The 25,267-nt window shown below is 44.9% G+C and overlaps 1 protein-coding gene across 1 annotated transcript in view; it reads left to right on the top strand.

Moving 5' to 3' along the window:
• Nucleotides 1–22,121, top strand: part of LOC115191834 (deoxycytidylate deaminase) — a 44,775-nt gene extending 22,654 nt beyond the window's left edge. Inside the window, exons 4-6 of the mRNA XM_029749786.1 lie at nucleotides 249–365; nucleotides 13,225–13,321; nucleotides 21,599–22,121. Coding sequence (XP_029605646.1) covers nucleotides 249–365; nucleotides 13,225–13,321; nucleotides 21,599–21,668 — 284 coding nt within the window. The 3' untranslated portion in view covers nucleotides 21,669–22,121. The remainder of the gene's footprint in view (nucleotides 1–248; nucleotides 366–13,224; nucleotides 13,322–21,598) is intronic.
• The last annotated feature ends 3,146 nt before the right edge of the window (nucleotides 22,122–25,267 follow it).

The raw sequence follows: 25,267 nt of genomic DNA, 5'->3' as shown, positions 1-25,267 counted from the left end.
ACATTACTTTCCAAAGTGGAAAGTGGAATTGCTGAACTAAGATCAGTTTAGCCTTTTTAGATCAATGAATGAGATTATATGGACGGGGGAGGGAACTGATCCTAGACCAGTTGATTATGTTGTATGTGGCTGTTGGAACTAGGAAACCTGTATCTGCATATTAATACGTCTGTTTTTGATTCACTGCCACCCCTGGTGTGTTGACTCTCTTCCTCCCCCTCCTCTCTTCCTCCCCCTTTCTCCTCCAGTGTGCCATGCGGAGCTGAATGCTATCATGAATAAGAACTCAGCGGACGTGAAGGGCTGTTCCATGTACGTGGCTCTGTTCCCCTGCAACGAGTGTGCCAAGCTCATCATCCAAGCAGGTGAGACCCCCACACACACGCAGATGACCCCACACACACACACACACACACACAAGCAGGTGAGACCCCTCCATCTCTCTACTGTCACAACCCCTCCCTCTCTCCTTCACCCATCCCTCTGTTCTGTCATTTTTTTTCTCAATTTCCAAACAGGTGAGCCTCCTCACAACCCTTTGCTCTTCTCCACCCTTCACTTTCTTTCCCACCCATCTCTCTCTCTGTTATTCCTTTTCTCCACTCCTTTTCACCCTTTCAGGGTCGCACTCCTTCTCTCGTTCCATGGCCTTTGGTGTTGTCGTGTTTCTTCTCTCCGTATTCCTTTTTCACTTTCTTCCTTCGTTCATGCTCTCCCCGTGTTGCACTCCTCCTCCTCTTTCTATACCTCTTCTCTCAGGGACACACACACACTCCTCCCTCTCTCTCGTCCTTGACTCAGCTATTCACAGCGAGACGCCTCTCCTCCTCTTCCACTAAACACATCCTCTTTCTATCTTTTCTCTCTATACATCCCCGTTGACAACCACAATGCATAGCTGTTTAGCTTACCTGACATTGTATTTAGCCGAAGTACCATACAGTATTCACTCTGTACAGTATCAGTTATGCAGGTGTTAGACTAACGCCTACGTGATTAGCTTTGATGGATGGGCAGACCCACAACATCCACGCAAGTAAGAGATATCTGCTAGTCTTCCCTTTTGGATTTAGCTTTCTGCTGAACCGGTGTTTGTTTACCAAATGGCAGTCTATTTTAAAAATATATTTTTTGTATACTAATTCAACTGCGGTGATTGAGCAATCTCAACAGATTGTCAGCAGAGTGTGTTGGGTGCGTTTGATCATCGCCTGTGCATGTGCCGTGGTGCAGTCTGTGTGTCAAGGTGATTCCGACAGTATGCTCGGCGAGGGAGCGACGTCACACGGGGGATTGGGGACGACCCCCTAACGGAGTACAAGGTTTCAAGGGCGGGGTGCAACCCGTACCCCTACCCCTCGTTTGCTCCCTCCCACCTACGATAGAAGGCGAGATGATTATACTCCACAGCCTCCGCCTTTTTCAAACAGCAACACAAACAGCAAGCAGAGCTTCTTTTTCCTCTTTCTCCTCCGCTTCCTCTCTACCGCTTTCTGCCCTTGCTCGAAAAACCTTCCCTCCCCCGTTATCTTCCCACAACCCCCTGCTGTTGCTCCTTAGGCGAGAGGCCCTCCTGGAGCTGCATACGGGAAGTGAGACACAGGCGCACACACACACTCTCAACTCCTACACACACACACACAGAGCTATATATACTGATGTATGCAGGCATGCATACACACACTCATAGCTCCTACACATACACACTCATAGGTCCTACACTCTCATACACTATTTCACTCTGATCACCTTGCCAGGCCCTCTCCTCTCCCCGGCACAGTGGGGCGTAAGCTCCATCTCCAGGCTCCTACTTCATTAAGGAGGGAGTTTATACACCACTTCCCGTTCACCTGCACCTTCAAGAGGAGAGACGGAAACTAAACAGCAACAAGCCAACCTCATTTGTGATGCAGTTTCAACCTGGCTCGTCAAACGCTTAGCAACAAGTGCCGTGTTTCACAAAGGTGGCGTGTGATGACTGTTCACTCCTCCCCTACCACTAGAAAAAGCTTTTTTCCTCTCTGAATCTGTCTTACTAATTCTCTCTTTTTCTTTCCCTTTTTCTCCCCGTCTCCCTCTCTCCTATATATCCGTCTCACTGTCATAACAGCATGAGGAGAATCAGAGGGTTTAACAATAGATGTGTTTAGATGCGTTTGCTATTTACCATGAAACGTGTCAGTGAATCCGATAGGCCTACGGAAGGCAGTTGGGCTCAATTCCACAACGTTCCTTAGCGCTGCACCTGTTCGTCTGGTTTTAATCTCTCACTCTAGAAATGGGCTAATTTCCATTCGGCCTTGATTAGAACTTCTCCATGTGTGGGGTCAAAGAGAGGTGCGTTTGAACCTCTGAAACCTAGGGAATGTGTTAAAGTACAGCGTGGGCTGCTCTCCCTGTGTGTGTGTTTGTGCGCCGTTCTGTCCGGCCGTTGGGTTGTTTGTGTGTTTTAATAAATGCGCCTCACGTACCGACGAACAGAACAGCTCAGCTCTCTAAGAACGGTAAGGGATCCTCCGAGTCCTTTTTTAAGTAACGTTTGCAAGGCCTTGAACGTTAGCCTCTCGGCCCCTCAACGTGTGTGTGTGCGCGCCTTGAACGAAACCCTCTTGGCCTCTCAATACACAGGCTCTTCAGATGAGAGATGGAGGGAAAAAGAGGTGTACTCTTTTGGCTTTAGGGGGCACTGTGGTCTTATCATTCTCACCGCTCCCCCTCCTTTTCTCTCAGTCTCCAGCAGGCCACCCATTCAATCAACATTTGAACAAATCTCTCAGTTGGCTTATTTTTGGACTGGAGTTCAAATGAGTTGTGCTGCTTCTCAGTAACCGTGTGGAGCCACCCAGAACTCCCTCTCTCTCTCCAATCTCTTTCCACCTTTTTATCTTTTTTCTATCCTTCTGTTTTTCTCCCATTTTCACTGGCACTCTTTTATTCACCCAATTACTTACTTTTACTCACTCCTCTTACCCCTCTCTCCTCTTACCCCTCTCTCCTCTTACCCCTCTCTCCTCTTACCCCTCTCTCCTCTTACCCCTCCGTTACCAGACACTTAATGGCACGTAACTGTCTTGCTATTTTCGGTATAAATCCTCCAAAATCAGCCTCATCTATTATATTCCCAGCCAGTCTCTGTTCTAATGTGAGGAGGCTGCTGCTGTAGCCTGGCCTGACTTCCGCGCCGATAGCACTGTAGCCTGGCCTGACTTCCGCGCCGGTAGCGCTGTAGCCTGGCCTGACTTCCGCGCCGGTAGCGCTGTAGCCTGGCCTGACTTCCGCGCCGGTAGCGCTGTAGCCTGGCCTGACTCCCGCGCCGGTAGCCTGGCCTGATTCCCGCGCCGGTAGCCTGGCCTGACTCCCGCGCCGGTAGCCTGGCCTGACTCCCGCGCCGGTAGCCTGGCCTGACTCCCGCGCCGGTAGCCTGGCCTGACTCCCGCGCCGGTAGCGCTGTAGTGTTGTTATTATGTCTTTAGTCCTGAGAGCTGCGTTGGTGAAGCGCGCCAAACTATCTCTCTTCTCAATCCTCGGCTCAGTCATGCGTTGGTGCATTTAGCCTTAACGCCTCAGTATGGACTTTGAATTGAGGAATCGTTGTACAGAAAATGAAGAATATTTGTGTTGACAAGCGGACTGCACTGTCCTAACACTGTGTAATTACAACCTAGCAGGTTATCCGTCCTCTGAGTCTACGTAGCTAATTCACTGGTTGCCCCTCTTCACCCCTCTCCTCCCAGTGGCCTCGCTCCCATTGTATTCCCATTAGCTAATCTGGAGGCCCTTTGTTGCTTTCCTAATCCCATTGGAATGCTTTTCCATAGTGTCTCCCTCTCCTGTTTATGACTGGCCCATTACAAGACCTGCTATTGTAAGTCACTTCAAATAAAAAATCTAATAACATTTTATTTGCCAAATACAACTCTTGTAGATTTAACTGTGAAATGCTTGCTTACAACCCCTCACAACAATGCAGAGTTTAAAAATAAAATGGTAACACACAAGGAATAAAATACAAGAAAGGAGCTATATACAGGGAGTCCCAGTACCAGATTAATGTGCAGAAGTATTTGAGGTAGATGCACTATATATACACAAAAGTATGTGGACACCCCTTCTGGATTGGATTTGGCTGTTTCAGCCACACCTGTTACTGACAGGTGTATAAAATCGAACACAACCATGCAATCTCCATAGCCATACTTTGGTAGCAGAATCGCCTTACTGAAGAGGATGCCACCTTTCCAACAAGTCAGTTTGTCAAATTTCTGCCCTGGTAGAGCTGCCCCGGTCAACTGTAAGTGCTGTTATTGTGGAGTGGAAACGTCTAGGAGCAACAACAGCTCAGCCACGAAGTGGTAGGCCACACAAGCTCACAGAACGGGGCCGCCGAGTGCTGAAGCTCGTAGCGCGTAAATATCGTCTATCCTCAGTTGCAACACTCACTACAGAGTTCCAAACTGCCTCTGGAAGCAACCTCAGCACAATAACTGTTTGTCGAGTGTTTAATGAAATGGGTTTCCATGGCCGAGCAGCCGCACACAAGCCTAAGATTACCATGCGCAATGCCAAGCGTCGGCTGGAGTGGTGTAAAGCTCGCCACTTTTGGACTCTGGAGCAATGGATACGCGTTCTCTGGAGTGATGAATCACGCTTCACCACCTGGCAGTCCGACGGACAAATCTGGGTTTGGGGGATGCCAGGAGAACTTTACTTGCCCAAATGCATAGTGCCAACTGTAAAGTTTGGTGGAGGAATAATGGTCTGGGGCTGTTTTTCATGGTTCGGGCTAGGCCCCTTAGTTCCAGTGAAGGGAAATCTTAACGCTGCAGCATACATTCTAGACGATTCTGTGCTTCCAACTTTGTGGCAACAGTTTGAGGAAGGCCCTTTCCTGTTTCAGCATGACAATGTCCCCGTGCAGAACGCAAGGTCCATATAGAAATGGTTTGTCGATTGGTGTGGAAGAACTTGACTTTCCTGCACAGAGCCCTGACCTAAACCCCATCAACAACCTTTTGGATGAATTGGAACGCCAACTGTGAGCCACGCCTAATCGCCCAACATCAGTACCCGACCTCACTAATGCTCATGTCTGAATGGAAGCAAGTCCCCGTTTCACTGTTCCACCATCTAGTGGAAAGCCTTCCCAGAAGAGTGGAGGCTGTTTATTTAAAAAAACATATTTCACCTTTATTTAAGCAGGTAGGCTAGTTGAGAACAAGTTCTCATTTACAACTGCGACCTGGCCAAGATAAAGCAGAGCAGTGCGACAAAAAAACAACAGCCTTACACGTGGGATAAAACAAACGTACAGTCCATAACATAATAGCAAAATCTATATGCAGTGTGGAGTGGAGGCTGTTATAACAGCAAAGGGGGGGACTGACCCCATATTTATGCCCATGATTTTGGAATGAAATGTTTGACGAGCAGGTGTCCACATACTTTTGGTCATGTAGTGTATATATACATTAAGTGTGTGTGTGTACTGTTCTTTCCATGACAGACAGACCAGGTGAAAGCTACAATCCCTTATTGATGTCATTTGTTAAATCCACTTCAATCAGTGTAGATGAAAGGTAGGAGACGGGTTAAGAATGGTTTTTAAGCCTTGACACAATTGAGACATCGCATTCTGAGGATGAATGGGCAAGACAAAATATTTGAGTGCCTTTTGAACGGGGTAAAGTTGTAGGTGCCAGGCGCACCGTTTGAGTGTGCCAAGAACTGCAACACATCCAAAGGACATCCAGCCAACTTGGCACAACTGTAGGAAGCATTGGAGTCAACATCCCTGTGGACCGCTTTCAACACCTTGTAGAGTCCATGCCCCAACGAATTGAAGCTGTTCTGAGGGCAAAAGGGGGTGCAACTCAATATTAAGGTGTTCCTAATGTTTTCTACCCTCAGTGTATAGTCTAGTGAGTGTGCGTAGGGCCAGTGGAACATAGTTCAGATACCATTAATTCACTATTTAGCAGTCTTATGGCTTGTGGGTAGAAGATTTCTTGGAGCCTGTTGGTCGGAGAGCCGGTACCCTTTGCAGGACGGTAGCAGAGTGAACAGTCTATGGTTTGGGTAGCTGGATTCTTGGCAATGTTTTGGGCATTCTGTGAAATAGAGGTCCTGAATTACAGGGCGCTTGGCCCAAGTGATGTACTGTAGCGCTTTGCTGTCAAGGAAGGTGCATTTGCCATACCAAGTGGTGATGCAGCTAGTCAAGATGCTCTCGATGGTGCAGCTGTAGAACTTTTTGAGGAGCCGAGGGCCCATGAAAAGTCTTTTCAGCCTCCTGAGGGGGAGGAGGCGTTGCCGTGCCCTCTTCGTGGGTATGTGTGGACCATGTTCAGTCCTTAGTGATGTGGATGCCAAGGAACTTGAAGCTCTCGACCCGCTCCACAACAGCCCTGTCAGTGGATGGGGGCGTGCTCTCCCTTGTTTCTCCTATTGTCTCAATCAGCTCCTTGGTCTTACTGACGTTGAGGGAGAGGTTGTTGTTCTGGCACCACACTGCTAAGTCTCTGACCTCCTCCCTGTAGGCTGACTCATTGCCGTCTGTAATCAGGCCTACCGCCGTCGTGTCGTCCGCAAACTCAATGGTGTCGGAGTCGTGCAACGCAGTTGTGAGTTGTGAGTTGTGGGTGAACAAGGAGTAATAAGCACACACCCCTGAGGGGGCCCCCGTGTTGAGGGTCAATGTGGCGTAGGTGTTGCCTACCCTCACCACGGGGCCCGTCAGGAAGTCCAGGATCCAGTTGCAGAGGGAGGGGTTCAGTCCCAGGGGCCCTAGCATGGAGGGGACGATGGTGTTGAATAAACATAATTCTCAAAGTTATTTCCGCTCTTGTCCAGAAATTGCGTCATCTGTGGATCTGTTGTAGCGGGTCTGGGATGATGGTGTTGATGTGGGTCATGACCAGCCTTTCAAAGCACTTTGTAACTACGGATGTGAGTGCTACAGGGTGATTAGTCATTTAGGCAGGTTACCTTGGAGCTCTTGAACAAGGATAATGGTGGTCATCTTGAAACATGTTGTGATTACAGACTGGGACAAGGAGAGAAAATGTATGTAAAGCCACTTGCCAGCTGGTCTGCGCGTGCTTTGTGAACACGGCCTAGTATTCCGTCTGACCCGGCGACCTTGTGAACGTTTTGCTCACGTTTTCCACAAAGAGCAGGCTCACACAGTATTCCGGAAAAGCATGGGCTTTCACGCGAGGCACAGTGTTATATTCCTCAAAGCGAGCATAAAAGCATTTAGCTCGTTTGGGAGTTCTACATTGCTGGGCGATTCATGGCTGGGTTTCCCTTTCATAATCTGTTATCTTCAAGCCCTTCCACATACGACAAGCGTCAGAGCCGGTGGAGTAGGATTCCACCTTCCTCCTATATTGTCCTTTTGCATGTTTGATGTCTTGTCAGAGGTCATAGCGGGCTTTCTTGTATGTGTCAGTGTCCTGTTCCTTGTAAGCTCTATTACAGCTCTGATATTGCCTGTAATACATGGTTTTTGGTTTGGATATGTTCTTAAAGTCACTGTGGGGATGACATCTATGCACTTATTGATGAACCTGTGACTTTTGTGGTAAACTCCTCAATGCTATCAGATGAATCCTGGAACAAATCCCAGTCTGTACTGGCAAAACAGTCTTGTAGCCTCGCGTCTGCTTTATCCAACCACCTCCGTATTGAGCGCATCGCTGTACTTCCTGTTTGAGCTTTTGTTTGTAAAGGGGAAGCAGGAGAATGGAGTCATGGTCAGATTTTCCGAAAGGAGGATGGAGGGCCTTGTGTGCATTTCTGTGGGTAGTTTTAGTGGCGCAGGAGACGTGTTGGTAGAAGTGCGGTAGAACAGTTTTCAAGCTCCCAACGTTAGTCTCCGCCCACCAGAAACACTTCCTCTGGGTAAGCAGTTTTTGTTTATGGCCCCATACAGTTTGAGTGCCAGAGTGGTGTTGGCTTGTGGAAGGATGTAGACAGCTGTGATAATTACAGATGAGAACTCTTGGTAGGTAAAAGGGTCTGCAGCTTACCATGACCTATTATATACACCAGGTGAGCAAAAGCTAGAGATTTCCTTCACACTTGAAGCAGCACGGCAGTTATTTTTGAAAAAACACTCCACCTTCCTTTGACTTCCCGAAGCTGCTGTCCGATCCTGCCGCTGCATGGAGAATCCACTATGTACTATGTGCATAGCGTCATCATCCAGCCACGTTTCAATAAGACATATGATATTGCAGCTTTTCAAGTGTCTCTGATAGGAGACTCTCGAACAAAGCTCATCCGTGTAATTCTCGAGTGATTGGCCAATAGAAAGGGAGCGCCGTTTGGTTTTCACTTTGCCTCAATTTCACCAGGACTCCACCTCGTCTCCCACGTCTACGCCTGCAGCGTTTTGGTAGCCTATGGAACAAAGGAATAGGGTCCGGTATGAACAGTCAAAATCTAGGTTAGTAGCTGTCGATCTGATGTCCAGAAGTGCTTCGTTGGTCATATGTGCCAATAATATGAACTTTCTGTACAAAAAAAGTAAAGATAATCACGATAGAAGTCACTATATAGTAAAGTTGGGTTGGAACTCGTAAGATGATGCCCTTCCTTCCACTTAGCCATAACGAGAGGCCGCTTTCTTCCTCACCTCAGATTTCCCTTGCCTTCTCGCTCCTCTTTCTCATTCGGTCTCTCGACTGCCACGTATTAGTCCCCCCTCTACTTTTTTTTCTTTTGCTTTCCTTGCCTGATATTGTTCTCTTTCCTCCCCGTCGTAGCTGGTCAAAGGGATGCTTAAAACATGGATTCATGGGAGCCTCCTCAGCCTACTGGGCTTGGACTGACTCCCCAGCGCCTGCCTGCCATCCTTCTCTGCCATCTTGTCACTTTGGGATGCGTCTGGCTAGGGGCCGAACATGTCTGTCACAGGCACATGCTCTCACAGGCATGCACACACACACACACACCAACTTCCACTACCACTCTCGTGAGAGTGGGATGATTTGAAATGTTCTAAAGTTTTAGTCTGGTCCCAAATGGCTAGCTACCCTACCCCCTCTTCCCTCTCTTCTGAATTACTCAAGCTGCCCTCCTGTCCACTTGAAAGTGGACAAGTCACTGTTGTGGAACGTTCCAGAATGTTGCGTTTTTTACTACTCAAACGGTCTCTCTGGTTCCAACTAGTTTTTTCCATCCCGGCATGACTGGTCACTAGTATTCCGGTGTTTCTAGTTAGTTTGATAACAACAATATCAAATAACTTTTGATTTGTCACATGCGCCAAATACAACGGGTATAGACTTTGAAATTGAATGCTTGTTTACGAGCCCTTCCCAACAGTGCAGAGTTAAAAATAAGAGTGTGCAAAGCTGTTAAGACAAAGGGTGGCTACTTTGAAGAATATCTAATATGAAATACATTTTGATTTAACACTTTTTTGGTTACTACATGATTCCATATGTGTTATTTCATAGTTTGTCTTCACTATTATTCTACAATGTAGAAAATAGTAAAAAAAACTTGAATGAGTAGGTGTTCTGAAACTTTTGACTGGGTGGGGGTGTGTGTGTGTGTGTGTGTGTGTGTGTGTGTGTGTGTGTGTGTTATATGGGCTGCAATATATTTGTCTTTGTGAGTCTGCATAGAGCCAATATAGATAGTCCGGGTAACTATTTAGCGTTCTTATGGCTTGGGGATTGAAGCTGTCTCAGAGCCTTTTGGTTTGAGATCCGATGATCTGGTGACATTTTCCGGATGGTAGCAGCGTGAACAGTTTATGACTTTAGTCTGGCAATTTCGGACCTTCCTTTTACACCGCCTGATCTAGAAGTCCTGGATGCCAGAATGTACTGGGCAGTCCCCAGTGATGTACTGGGCAGTCCACACAACCCTCTGTAGCGCTTTGCGGTCAGTTATCAGTTCAAATGTATTGTTTCTCAGTCTTCAATCTACAAAATGTTTTTTCTTTTTTGCGAGTCTGTTGTCTTGGCAACGGCTAGAGATGGATAAAAGGCTTTGTTTTTTAGACATGACAAATTACAATGTGTGCCATGCAGGCCTTTTCTTTTGACAGTATCTACAGAGGCATCGGTTTTCTAAAAGGTTGGGATGTGCGTATCACCTTCAGTATACTTCACAATAAATAGATGATATCTCCCAGACACAGAGAGAGAAAACAAATGTGCTTTATTTAGACATTTTCCTTTTTATATTTAAAATATGGATCTGTTTTCCTCTGTTGCTTCACTATAGATCAGTGGAAAGAGAAGTTGTTGTGGGTGATTTTCAATAGTACATTTCTTCAATTCCGCACCTCTTTTTATTTTTTTATTTTTAAAAATGTTTTTACATGAATACTACTGGCGTCTCAAGCTGTCAGACTCAGAACCCCATCTAGGAACTTCAGATTATTTTTTTTTTGTCTGTATTTGGACAGTACCTGGGGAAGGGGAGACCGATGGTAGAAGCATAGGCAGAAGGTGACTGGGCTGGCTCGCCAGAGGGGTGTATGGGATTTGAGTCAAGACCACTACTGCTTGACCAGATTCCGACACTCAGAACCCCATCTCTTTGGTCGTAAAGCAAACCTCCTCCATTACCCCCGTCCCCCCGTCTTGGCTCTGAAGGATGTGTTTTAGACGGACTAGTTTAAATTCATTCCGTTTTAAATTATGTGTATCGGCTACCGTACACTAGACTAAAGGTCTTGACATTCACAACTTGGAAAGCTCCCTCTGTTTTGATGCAGAAGGTTATCTGAAACTGTGTCTCGAGCAGTGTGGATGTTGAGTCTTTTCTCTCTTGGAAGCAGCGCTTTCAAACGGAAACAAACCACTTCTCCTTGCTGCAGCCTGTTAACTCAAGGCTGTCGATTGGGCTAACCTTGGATCCTCTACATGCTTTTCCTTCTTATTAGAGCTGTGAGGCAGTGAAGCCCCACTTCATAACCACTGCACCCCCAAACGACCATATCTCGGCCCACAGACCAGACACGCACACAATCCCACTCTCACACACAACCCGCGCCTTCCTTACACACATCAAAATGAAATGCCCAGTTGCCCAATTACATAGTAAGTACGTTATTCACACACGGTTCTGTGCCAAAATAAACCAGTGTAATTTCAAGCCATCTCCCTGATTTCCCCCTCTGTGCTACTTAGACTCATTTTTTGGTCTGACAGCATGAGCACCACCTACTGCTGCAGCCCCGCCTTCACCATCTCCACAACCAATCATTATTCCCCTTGGAGTTCAGCCCAGTGCTAATGCCAAATCCTGCGGAGACATCACTAAGCAATATTGACAGTGCATTTTTATTCATGGTTTGTTTATTGGCTATACATTTGGAACACTGGCATTATCCCCTTTCAGACTGCTACCATATGTAAACTCACACCTGGACATTACTTCAATAAGTAAGCAAGTTTGATTAAATGTGTTTATTTGCAGTTATTTATTTTTAGCGGGGAACACTTTATTTTTTTTATTTTTTTTCTTGGTGTACAAGTTCTTCCCAAGAAAGTCATAGGTGGTGTGTGTTAATGTATGTAGATTCACACTCATTGCATCTCTGTGCTTTTCAAAACCAATACACCTAGGAATAAGGTAATACCTTATATGCAAATCCAAATACCTTATATGCAAATCCAAATATCAGAGATTGTTTTCAGCGGGTGATTTATGAATAAAGGAACTCACCCCACTGTCTCTGCACTCTGTGGTCTTCTACGGCTGCGAACAACCCGACCATAAAGGTCTTTGTTACTTCCACTCGGGAGAAGTGATGCTTTGTGCGTTTCATTTATTTATCTGATCCATTGTTAGACCAGGCAGCGTCGCTGCACATATTCACATATGCTTTGTTGTTTTCGTGCATATTTATTCGCTGCTAATGTTTTCTTTTGAATAGTCGTCTGTATAGATGTTGTGAAGTAGGCTAAACTCTTTTGTAATTGTTCAGACCAGTGTTTTAAAAAAAATAAAAAAATATCCTGATCCTGGTGACTCAGGGGTGCATATTTCTGCACTATACACCTGATTCTACTAGTAAAAGGTTTGACGATGAGTTGAGTAGAATCAGGTGTGTTGTGTTAGGGCAAAAACACACACATGCACCCTGGATTAGCAGAATTAAGAACCACTTGGTCAGGCCATAGCTTTACTGTGATTACAGTTGGATTTCAGTAGCTCCACATGCTGGCATTTCTCACCCTTATATTAACATCAGTGATAGGAGTAGTAACTGTACAACAACTGGTGGGATACAAAGTGACGAGAATATGATGAGCATAACAGTCCAGTCCATACCAGTTGAGTGGATATTATCACCACTGTTTGTCTACTAGAAGGGGTAAACCACTATGCTAGAGGCTAGCCTGTCTTTCACTCCCTGTAGAGCTGGTGCTGCTAACAGTAACACCACCAGTCAGCCCTATAGTCAGTCGCTCTTTATCTACTGTGGTGAATAGAATTCACTCTGCGTGGTCTCCCCTCAGCGGATCACAGAATAAATACCAGCTCTTTCACAGTTTCCCGCAGATGAAACTGTCCGATAATACAGGGCAGGTGAGACTGGGAAGCCATGCTGGGTAAAGCTGAGCCGGATTGAGCCAGCGGCTCCTAAAGCTCTGATGATGCGGGGAAGATATCAGGCGGGCTCAGCACAGAGCCATGGGGGACAACCAATCCTATCTCTGCAGTTTAGGGGGGTTTCAGGGGGTGTTGGCAGATAAGGCAGGCACCCGCTGTATGTGACCTTTTGCCAGAGTGAAATTGTGTGTGTTTGTGTAGGGAGCCGCAGACCTCCCAAGCATGATGGTACGGTAGATATACTAATCGAGCCAGGCCCTGTTGTATAGTGCTTAGTCTCTCACTCTCTCTCTCACACACACACACACACACACACCTCCATTAAGTTGGAAGGGGGTGCTTTTAAAGATGACAGCTGGGGTTGGTAGATTTCCTGCTTCATCTTTAGTTCTCGGTATTGGACTCAGCCTGCTGTTGAGGGTTTATCGACCGCCCCCATACAGTACACGTGTGTGTGTGTGTGTGTGTGTGTGCGCGCACACTCAAAATTGCACCCCTCATCACTCCGCAGGGTTTACTGAGACCTCCCTCCCTCCCTTAGTCACCACTCACCATCATCCCGAGCCTGTCCGATAGATAATTGACTCTCTCTCCCCCTCTATTTTCCCCTCCCTCTTTCCCCTCGCTGTCTCTTACCTACAGGTATAAAGGACGTGATTTATTTGTCAGACAAGTACCACGACATCCCTGAAATGACTGCCTCCAGACGGCTGCTTAACTTGGCAGGGATCCAATACAAGTGAGTCTCCTGAGCCGCCGTGTGTATTGCCCCTGGATGGAGGGACGAGGATGTTATGATGACTTAATTGACATCTGCCAGCCAGAGAGGGCTGACAGTTCTGTGTGAAAATGTTTCCAAACAAACAGGGTTGGAGCTTAGATGGCACTCCCCTCGGAGTTACATGTGTCTTTGAACCTCTATGTCAGAGGGTTGGGGCATGGTGTGTGATGGGGTTAGTGCCTGGATATGGTTGTTTCATGGGTGTAAACCTACCCACTAACTACCTGTCCAGGGACTACTGGGGGGTCAGCAGTGGTGGAGAGAGAGATGGCTGTTAGAGGGGGTGGAGAGTGAGCGTTGTGATGGAAGGAGCAGGTAGATATTTTGGTAATGTTGTCTTGTCTCTGTGTCTACATATTCTATACTGAACAAATATATAAACACAACATGTAGTGTTGGTTTCATGAGCTGAAATAAAAGATCCCAGAAATGTTCCATACTAACGAAAGCTTATTTCTCTCATTCTGTGCACAAATTTGTTTACATCCCTGTTAGTGAGCATTAATCCTTTGCCAAGATAATCCATCCACCTGACAGGTGTTGCATATCAAGTAGTTTATTAACCAGCGTGATCATTACGCAGGTGCACCTTGTGCTGGGGACAATAAAAGGTCACTAAAATGTGCAGTTTTGTCACAACACAATGCCACAGATGTCTCAAGTTTTGAGGGAGCGGGCAATTGGCATGAGGACTGCAGGAATGTCCTCCAGAGCTGTTGCCAGATGATGTTAATTTCTCTACCATAAGCCGCCTCTGTTTTAGAGAATTTGGCTGTAAGTCCAACCGGCCTCACAACAGGCCTTTTTATGGGGAAGTGGTTTGCTGATGACAACGTTGTGAGCAGAGTGCCCCGTGGTGGTGGGGTTATGGTGTGGGCAGGCATAAACTAGATACAACGATGACAATTTGAATGCACAGTGATACCGTGACGAGATCCTGAGGTTTATTGTTGGCCATTCATCCGTCACCATCACCTCCATATTTCAGCATGATAATGCATGGCCCCATGTCGCAAGAATCTGTACACAATTCCTGGAAGCTGAAAATTTCCCAGTTCTTCCATGGCCTGCATACTCAGACACATCACCCATTGAGCATGTTTGGGATGCTCTGGATTGATGTGTATGACAGCGTGTTCCAGTTCCCGCCAATATCCAGCAACTTCGCACAGCCATTGACGAGGAGTGGGACAACATTCCACAGGCCACAATCAACAGCCTGATCAAGTCTATGCGAAGAAGTCTCACTGCCTGAGGCAAATGGTCACACCAGATACCGACTGGTTTTCTGATCCACACCCCTACCTTTTTTTTAAGGCATCTGTGGCCAACGGATACATATCTGTATTCCCAGTCATGTAAATCCATGGATGGGGCCTAATGTTTTTCAATTGACTGATTTCCTTATATGATCTGTAACTTGGTCATATCTTAAATTGTTGCATTTATATTTTTGTTCAGTGTATACATTTTAGAAATTCATATACAAACATTGGAAGCATTTAATGAGACAAATGTACAACTCTAGTTTGGCTTCAGTCATGGCTGCAGCACTTAATGACCAAGCCCAAATCAGGAAGTTCAGTCCCCCTTTAAGAATTTTATCTTCATATTTTTACAATGCGATGCGGCCTGTAGAAGGATCTTTGGCATTCTTATTACCAAATGAAAGCCTATAGCCGACAAAACAATACCTTTACATTCAATATTGTTTCGATTAGTCATAGTTTAATTGAAACTTGAACAATTCCCAGAATCAAGTAGGCTGCAAAAATAGCCTTCATTTATTGAGTAGGCTATTGGCTACTTTTACCAGATGCACAGGTTTAAACTTGATATGGCTGTGAATGGTCGAAATGAACGAAAGCCTGAATTAATGTAATAATCAACTGAATTATTGGAAACGAATACCTGTTGCACTTTTGCAGGCTGTGCATCCATCTACTGGGTTCTCCTCCTTGTCCACAATGACTCAAATCCTTCCAAACTGCCGATTTCAGTCGAGCAGCACCAGTTTCCACGATGGTGTATTTCACCATCGTAACCTTTTTTGTTTTTATTTCTCCTGTTGTGTTACCCATTTTCACATGAGCTAGGAGTCAGGGAAAATAAACTTTGCAACGTAATGTCACGTGGCAGAAGGAAACACAAGCTCTGCACGTCGACAAATTAGGAGGTAGACTTTAACACACTGTATATACCCCGAACAAGACTTACATACTCTCTAGATACACATATACACACTGGGAAAAATAAAAATTCACCCACAAACATCCATATCTGCAGGAACTTTCTATCATTGATTCCCATTGAAATGTCCTTTGCTACTTTACACACACACACACACACACACACACACACACAGTAGGCATGGAAATCTCCCACTGAGCCACATTAAACACACAGGGTTGCAGCTCAGGTATTTAAATACTTCTTAATACTTCATCCTCGTCAGATAAACTAAGACTTTTACTAATGGAGACAGGAAGCCAGAGGAGACAAAAGAAATAGGTTTGCGTTCCAAATGCCACCCTATTCCTTATATAGTGCATTACTTTATGGCACTACCCATAGGGCTCTGGTCAAAAGTAGTGCACTCTACAAGGAATAGGATGCCATTTGGAATGTACCATACACTTACACTGATTTAAATTATATATATTTTTTAATACAGCAATATAGAAATATTTGAAGATTTGTTCATACGGGGTACCTGTCTATGGAGGTGTAGAGGTTAACTCCACTAGCTGGTTTTATTGAGGATATCCTCTACATGCGCGCATACACAGCTATTCAGGTTGTCCTCTAGCTAAGGGTTTCCCAAACTCAAGCTTTGATTATTTTAATCAGCTGTGTAGTGCTAGAGCAAAAACCAAAATGTGCACCCAGGGGGGACCCCAGGACAGAGTTTGGGAAACTAGGCCAAATCCCTGAGCTAGCTGATCATGTACTTCCTTCTACACGTTTGCAATGACTATTTTATTCCTCCTTTCCGACCTCCCGTTTTCTTTCCGTCTCTATCAATCTTCTCTAGCCGTTGGCGTTTGGACCGAAAGTGTGTATTAAATTGGACTATTAACTGGATCTCACGCAATAGAAGTTTCAAGGGACGTTTTTGACCTTGAGGACAATCTGAATGAACCCATGTCTGAATTAGTGTTGACGCAGTATAACCAGTTGAATTGCCCTTAGTATTTGCCTTCGTTGAAGGCCGAAACGTTAATCTTTTAACCCTGTTTAAATAAAACACATTTTTAAATGGTGAGTATTACGCCTTTTCAATTATGATTACTTTTTTTGGTAGAACCTCGACTCACGTTGGTTGAGCGCTGTCCCATTTCCATAGATTGGAATTAGAGAAATAAAATACAATTTGTGTTTGTAAAATTTACTGTAATTTGTCAAATGTTATTTGGACTGAAATGTAGCCTTTTGAGAATTCGTTGGCGAATGGATAATCCGCCTTTTACCATCTCATACTGGCTAACGTGCAATCCCTGGAGAATAAAGTGGATGAGCTCCGTTCGAGACTATCTTACCAATGGGACATTAACCTTTCTAGCGCAGGTGTTCCGCTAGCGACCCACCTCGACAACATCCGGTGAAATTGTAGAGCGCGAAATTGAAATTACAGAAATATAAATATTTAACATTCATGAAAGTACGAGTGTTATACTTCAAAATAAAACTTAACTTCTTGTTAATCCAGCCGCTGTGTCAGATTTCAAAAAGGCTTTACGGCGAAAGCACACCATGCGACTATCTGAGGACAGCTATCTGAGTCCTGCATACAAAAGCATGAAAACATATTTCAACCAGGCAGGTGCGCTACAAAAGTCAGAAATAGCAATATAATAAATGCCTTACCTTTGAAGATCTTCTTCTGTTGGCACTCCAAAAGATCCCAGCTACATCACAAATGGTCCTTTTTGTTTGATAATGTCCTTCTTTATATCCCCAAAAACTCAGTTTAGCTGGCGCTCTTCATTCAATAATCCACCGGTTTCCCTCCTTCAAAATGCATACAAAATGAATCCCAAACGTTACCAATAAACTTATCCAAACAAGTCAAACAATGTTTATAATCAAACCTAAGGTACCCTAATACGTAAATAAACAAAATTTAAGACGGAGAATCGTTATTGTCTAAATAAACAACAAAGAACGCGCTCTCATCCACGCACATGAAAACACTACAGCCAAAATGGGAGCCACTTAGAAAATCTACAAATTCTAGCTCATTTTTCCAAAAACAAGCCTGAAACTCTTTCTAAAGACTGACATCTAGTGGAAGCCCTAGGAACTGCAATCTGGGAGGTTTTGGCCTCATAATATACATGAAAGCCAGTGGAATTTTTTTTTTTTTGGGGGGGGGGGGTTTGTCCTCAGGGTTTCGCCTGCCATATCAGTTCTGTTATACTCAGACATTTATTTTAACAGTTTTAGAAACTTTAGAGTTTTCTATCCAAATCTACCAATTATATGCATATCCTAGCCTGGGCCTGAGTAACAGGCAGTTTACTTTTGGCACGCTTTTCATCCGGACGTCAAAATACTGCCCCTAGCCCAAAGAGGTTAACTGTAATATCTTATGTTTCACCGAGTCATGGCTGAACAAGTATATGGATAATATACAGTTGGCTGGGTTTTCTGTGCATCGGCAAGACAATAGCAACCTCCGGTAAGACGAGGGGTGGTGGTTTGTCTATTTGTCAACAACAGCTGGTGCGCAATCTCTAAAATTAAGTCTCAAGGTTTTGTTCGCCTGAGGTAGAGTACCTCATGATAAGCTGTAGACAACACTATTTACCAAGAGTGTTTATCACAAACCGACGTAGGGACTAAGACCGCACTCGACGAGCTGTATAAGGCCATAAGCAAACGAGAATGCTCACCCAGAAACGGTGCTCCTAGTGGTCGGAGACTTTAATGCAGGAAATCTTAAATCCGTTTGACCTAATTTTGACCAGCATGTTAAATGTGCAACCAGAGGACGACAACTCTAGAACACCTTTACTCCACACATAAAGACGAATACAAAGCTCTCCCTCAATTTGGTAAATCTGACCATGATTCTATCCTCTTTGCTTCTAAGCAAAAATCAGAACTCGGGCAGAAAGTACCAGTGACTCACTCATTACGGAAGTGGTCTGATGATGCAGATACTAAGCTACAAGACTGTTTTCCCGCTATGCCCTCCGACAAACCATCAAACAGGCATAAGCGTCAATACAGGACTAAGATTGAATCCTAAGACACCGGCTCTGAAGCTCGTCGGATGGGGTGGAGCTTGCAAACTATTATGGAATACAAAGGGAATCCCAACAGCGAGCTGCCCAGTGACGCAAGCCTACCAAACGATTTAAATGCCTTCTATGCTTGCTTCGAGGCAAGCAACACTGAACCATGCATTAGAGAACCAGCTGTTCCGGATGACCGTGTGATCACGCTCTCCATAGCCGATGTGAGTAAGACCTTTAAACAGGTTAAACACTCACAAGCCCTGCGGCCTACCAGGACTCGTACTCCGAGCATGCGCTGGCCAACTGGCAAGTGTCTTCACTGACATTTTCAACCTCTCCCTGACCGGAGTCTGTAATACCTACATGTTTCAAGCAGACAACCATAGTCCCTGTGCCCAAGAACGCCAAGGTAGCCTGCCTAAATGACTACAACCCCGTAGCACTCACGTCTGTAGCCATGAAGTGCTTTGAAAGGTTGATCATGGCTCACATTAACACCATCCCAGAAACCCTAGACCAACTACAATTTGCATACCACCCCAGTAGATCCACAGATGACGCAATCTCCATTGCACTCCAAACTGCCCTTTCCCACCTGGACAAAAGGAACACCTATGTGAACATGCTGTTCATTGACTACAGCTCAGCATTTAACACCATAGTGCCCTCAAAGCTCATCACTAAACACCTCCCTCTGCAACTGGATCCTGGACTTCCTGATGGGCCACCCCCCAGGTGGTAAGGGTAGGCAGCAACACATCTGCCACGCTGATCCTCAACACGGGGGCCCCTCAGGGGTGCATGCTTAGTGCCCTCCTGTACTCCCTGTTCACCCACGACTGCGTGGCCACGCACGACTCCAACACTATCATTGTTTGCCAACAACAACGGTGGTCGGCCTGATCACCGACAACAATGAGACTGACCTCATCCCTGTAGGCTGAGACCTGGCAGTGTGGTGCCAGGACAACTTCTCCCTCAACGTGAGCAAGATGAGCTGATTGTGGACTACAGGAAAAGTGGGGCCGGGCACACCCCCATTCTCATTGATGGGGCTGTAGTGGAGCAGGTTGAGCGCTTCAAGTTCGTTGGCGTCCACATCACTAACAAATGATCATGGTCCAAACACACGAAGATAGCCGTGAAGAGGGGAAGACTATGCCTATTACCCCTCAGGAGACTGAAAAGATTTGGCATGGGTCCTCAGTTACACAGCTGAACCATCAAATATCCTGACTGGTTGCATCACTGCTTGGTATGGCAACTGCTCGGCATCTGACCGCAATGCGCTGCAGAAGTTATTGCATACAGCCCAGTACATCACTGGGGCCAAGCTTCCTGCCATCCAGGACCTCTATACCAGGCGGTGTCAGAGGAAGGCCTTAAATTATCAAATGCTCCCGCCACCCTAGTCAGACTGTTCCCTCTGCTACCACACGGCAAGTGGTACATCCGGACTATTTGCATTGACCCCCTTTTTTTATGCTGCTGCTACTCGCTGTTTATTATCTATGCATAGTCACTTTACCCCTACCTACATGTACAGTTTCAGTCAAAAGTTTGGACGCACCTACTCATTCAAGGGTTTTTCTTTATTTGTACTATTTTCTACACTGTAGAATAGTGAAGACATCAAAACTATGGAATCTAACCAAAACAAATTGTTAAACAAATTAAAATATATTTTAGATTCTTCAAAGTAGCCACCCTTTGCCTTGATGACAGCTGAGTGTGCAAAGCTGTCGTAAAGGCAAAGGGTGGCTACTTTGAAGAATCTAAAATATATTTTAATTTAACACTTTTGGTTACTACATGATTCCATATGTGTTTCATAGTTTGTCTTCACTATTTTTCTACAATGTAGAAAATAGTACAAATAAAGAAACCCATGTTTGGTGCGTCCAAACTTTTGACTGGTACTGTACATATTACCTCGACTAACCGGTACCCCTGCACATTGGCACGGTACCGGTACCCCCTGTATATTGCCTCGTTATTTAGTAACTTTTTTATTTTTTTAGCAGGTATTTTTCTTTAAAAAAAAAAATCTGCATTGTTGGTTAAGGGCTTGTAAGTAAGCATTTCACGGTAAGGTCTACACCTGTTGTATTTGGCGCATGTGACATTACATTTGATTTTAGTGAGGACATCTTTGGCCTTGGGATTTAAAAGCAGGTTTGCAAGCAGCATTCATTCCATGTGTGTGCGCGACTGAACAGGCTGAGGGTGTGTCTGTGCAGGACAGTGGGTCTGTCTTCAGAAAGAAAGGTGTCCTGGAATGCTATTAGTGGTGGCATTTTAAAAGGCACCAAGGCTTTTAGTGTGTTGTGCAGTGGTGGACTGTGACGCTACAGTGCCTCTTCTCTTCTGCTTGGGCACGTACGCCACGGCAAGGTGTTAAGAAACTACTTTATAGAAAGGCTAGTGGCCTGCCATTTCACTGCAGTAATGGAAACTGTTACAAAACTTTGTTTATGTCCCGAATGATACCCTAGGCACTGATCAAAAGTAATGCACTACATAGGGAATAGGGTACCATTTGGGTTGTAGCCTGTGATACTCGATTGCGCTTGACCCACAGAGGCATAAGAGTGATTAGGACAGGAGGAGTCTGCTCTCTGCTGGTATTGGGGACCTCGGCAGGGGGTTGGGGGGGGGGGGGCAGAATGCGTCATTACCTCCTAGAGGGGGCGGCCGCTCCACCCTACACCCCCTCTCCCCAGGGGGCTTGTGGGTAATTGGACCCCCCAGAGCTCCTTCCTGGGCGCAGAAGGATATTAAGTTGAAGGGTGGGGAGAAAAATAATCTGAAGCTATGAGTTTCTTCTTAACTGTCTCCCCTTCATCTTTGTCCCTGCTGCCTCTCCCCCTATTGTCTGTCAGACTCAAAACCAGTCCCTGTGCTGAAAAAGTTCCCGGAAAAGTTCATAGCTTCACAAAAAGAGTGACTTGCTTTTTCTCCTTTTCTCATCACGCTGTTTGTCTGTTCCCAGGCAGTTCAAGCCCAAACGAAACAAGTTCGTCATCGATTTTAATTCTATTAACTCTGGGATGTTCAACTGAACAGGCTGAATACACTCACCTTGGGAAAGAAAGAGTGGGTGCTTTGATGTCTACTCATCCCCTCAACCTACCATGACTAGAGGAACTCAAGTATGTCTACTGTAAATGTTGAAAATCATATAGAAACATTCATTGGAAAGGTTTTGCTTTTGTTTTTTACAGTGCAAAAAGTGATTTTTATTGAGTTGTGAAATTGTATAGAAATTTACATTGTGTCACATGGAGTTACTTTTACTGTGGTCTCTTTAAAAAATCACAATCAGGATACGCTTCCAATCGTTACTGTTTTAATTTGAGTTTTACGGTAACTACTGATTTTGTCATTCTAAATGTTAAACGTATTAGTACCATATTAGGTCAAATGTTGGGGTACTGAAACACTAAACCATTTCATATTGTGTGCTGCACATGCAATGTCAACCAAATAAAACTACGAGCAATGTTTTAAAATCATTCAAGTGTACAGTCTGTTTATGCAAAAATCTAGAAACTGCTATAGCTTTGTCTCACTTTAGTTTATTACTTTGACAAAATCTCCAATTCCTCAAAAGACAAATAATATTTTGGGTGATATTCAAGCATAGATCTGCTGGACATGAAGTGGTGTGTGTAATACTGTGAATATGCAATGTGCAGGTCAATTCAATACCCCACACTAAACTGCTGTTCAATTTCACTGGACCCCATGTTCTCCCGAGTGGCGCAGCAGTCTAAGGTACTGCATCTCAGTGCAAGAGGCGTCACTGCAGTCCCTGGTTCGAATCCAGGCTGCATCACTTCCGTCTGTGATCGGAAGTCCCATAGGGCGGCGCACAATTGGCTCAGCGTCATCCGGGTTTGGCCGGGGTAGGCCGTCAACGTAAATAAGAATTTGTTCTTAACTGACTTGCCTAGTTAAACAAAATTTAAAAAATGAATCCTGCTTGCAAATCGAGCTGATGGTTGGACCCGGACAGGAAAAAAGTGAGAGAAATGGAATAACTCCATATTAGATGCCTTTTAGGTGTGCTACTCAAAACAGCCTCCCATGTAGGTAGACATGTATACAGAATTTGAAATTGTTCCCACACACACTCACACCTGACAAAAAGGCAGTGAGTGAGTGAAGTGATAATAAAAGAACCTGGCATTTCCATCTTTTCCCCCGGCCTTGAAACAAGTGTGTGTGTGATGAAGAGGACGGTAGAATGAGAAGGTAAATTGATTAGCCTGCGTCTGACCTAGAGGGTGTTGATATGGTGAGTCTCAGGAGAGGGTTCAGAGAGGTCTGTGGGACACCACACTCTTTTTCGGTCTCTTCTCCCCCGACCTCTTTTCCTCCCTACCCTTCATGCTCTTTAATAGGTGTCATCCTCTGAGGTGCTCTATCCTCCACAGATTAACAAGGGGAAAGACTTCTGACGGAGGTACACCCAGAGAGAATGCTGTGTTCAAGAGCTTTGGAAAGGAGCAAGGCAGTGCATACACATCTTACACTGGTTCCCTCTCTGCATCTTTACCTCCAGTTTGTCAGGGCCTCTTTTGGCCAATAAACCCTGCACCCGGCCAATAAACATTTTGTTGGATGCCTCCACTTACAATCGCCTGTTTCAAGTCTACATCTCATCTTCCCTGAATCACTTTGCTAGTATTACCTGAACTGCTTTCGTCCCGCATGCTCACATCTGATTTTGACATGAGTCTCAGGTTTGCCAACCAGTGAGGACGGCATGAGTGATTGCTGCAGTCATCGTATAAAAATGACACACCGGCCAGCCAGGGCTGGGGGAGAGAGAGCTGAGGAGCATGCTGCGTAGTGGACCCACATTTATAGCAAGCTCCATGTGGAGGTACAGGTGGACATGCCCACAAGCAATCACTCTGGTTTTATTTGTCATGTCTTTTTCACTTTGTCTGATAAAGAAAAATATACATTTAAAATATATTTGGGGGGATGCATTTTAGTATACAAAAATATGCATTTGTAAATGTATTTGTAATACATACACTACTGTTCAAAATTTCGGGGTCACTAAGAAATGTCCATTAAAATCAAATTGATCAGAAATACAGTGGAGACGTTAATGTTGTAAATCACTATTGTAGCTGGAAACGGCAGATTTTTTTTAAATGGAATATCTACATAGGCCCATTATCAGCAACCATCACTCCAATGTTCAAATAGCACTAAAGAAGGACAAAAAAAATGTGCTTTTCTTTCAATAACAAGGACATTTCTAAGTGACCCCAAACTTTTGAATGGTAGTGTACATTTATATGGAAATATTCTTTATATTTCACATATACAAATGGATATACACTGAGTGTACAAATATTAGGAACACCTGCTCTTTCCATGACAGACTGACCAGGTGAATCCAGGTGAAAGCTATGATCCCTTATTGATGTCACCTGATAAATCCACTTCAAATTAGTGTAGATGAAGGGGAGGAGACAGGTTAAAGAAACATTTCTAAGCCTTGAGACATGGATTGTATATGTGTGTCATTCAGAGTGTGAATGGGCAAGACAAAAGATTTAAGTGCCTTTGAACGGGTTATGGTAGTAGGTGCCGTGCGCAACGGTTTGAGTCACGAACTGAATCTGCAACCATTCATCTAGTGCTCCATGTAACTCTGTGGATCCACAACCCCATCTCCATCTAGATGGTGTTTATCTCGCTGGGTTTCAGTGGAGCTCAAAGTGTACAGCCCTGGCTTTAACCATTCTACCAGGCGTGACTTGGAGGATGTAAGGTTACAGGACGTTCAGATACAGATGCGATTGTCTGTCAGTTCTACTCAGTCTATTTCTATGTGCCACGTTAAGAATGTTTCACATCACTCAACACACCCGTGATGCCACCTCCATTCAACTACAGTATTGTCCCTTCACAAGACCATTTGAGCTTGGTTGCCCAGTTATCTTAGTGTCACTGAGGTCCACAGGGAAGTAGTGCAGGTAAGATTACTGGATTATGCCCCTTGAGAAATTCCTGATATATGCTTTGATCCGATACAATATGATGAGAGCTATGTCTGGTCAAAGGTCATATATTGAGTTGTAGTAAAGAATAGTGCCCCCCCCACACACAAAAAAAATGTACTTGTTTTATTTATTTGAAAACTACTATAACATGTCCATTTGATGGTTCACTGACAACATTGTCACAACGGTTTGTTATTCATGTAAAAGCCAAGCCTGTAACAGAAGGGCATATCAGCGTTACAGAGCCATTATTTTCCTGTCCGTGTGCATGCCAGTCTGGGACGATGGAATCCGATGTGAAATGAAAGATATGACACCATGCAGGGGCTTGTCAACAACGTGTGAAATTGTCACCGGGGCGATAGGGACAGAAACAGGAAATTCAGTGTAAAATGAGCCTCCTGCTTGACATAGATGCTCTGGTATAAATGAGCTATACACACACATGCTAAGAGACTGTTTGATAGGTAACAGAAGCCGTTGATGGAAAAACATGCAAGCGAGCACGCGCACACACAATCAACAACAGCTACCTCGACAGGCCTTTGATTGCATCCGCTGACTACAGATCACCACCGAAGCCTCTGATTGGAAAGAACAGATCATCCACAAATGTCTACAAGACGTGATAC

Source organism: Salmo trutta, chromosome 4 (assembly GCF_901001165.1).
Source record: "Salmo trutta chromosome 4, fSalTru1.1, whole genome shotgun sequence".
Lineage (NCBI taxonomy): Eukaryota > Metazoa > Chordata > Actinopteri > Salmoniformes > Salmonidae > Salmo > Salmo trutta.
This window is presented reverse-complemented; position numbering and strand designations above follow the sequence as displayed.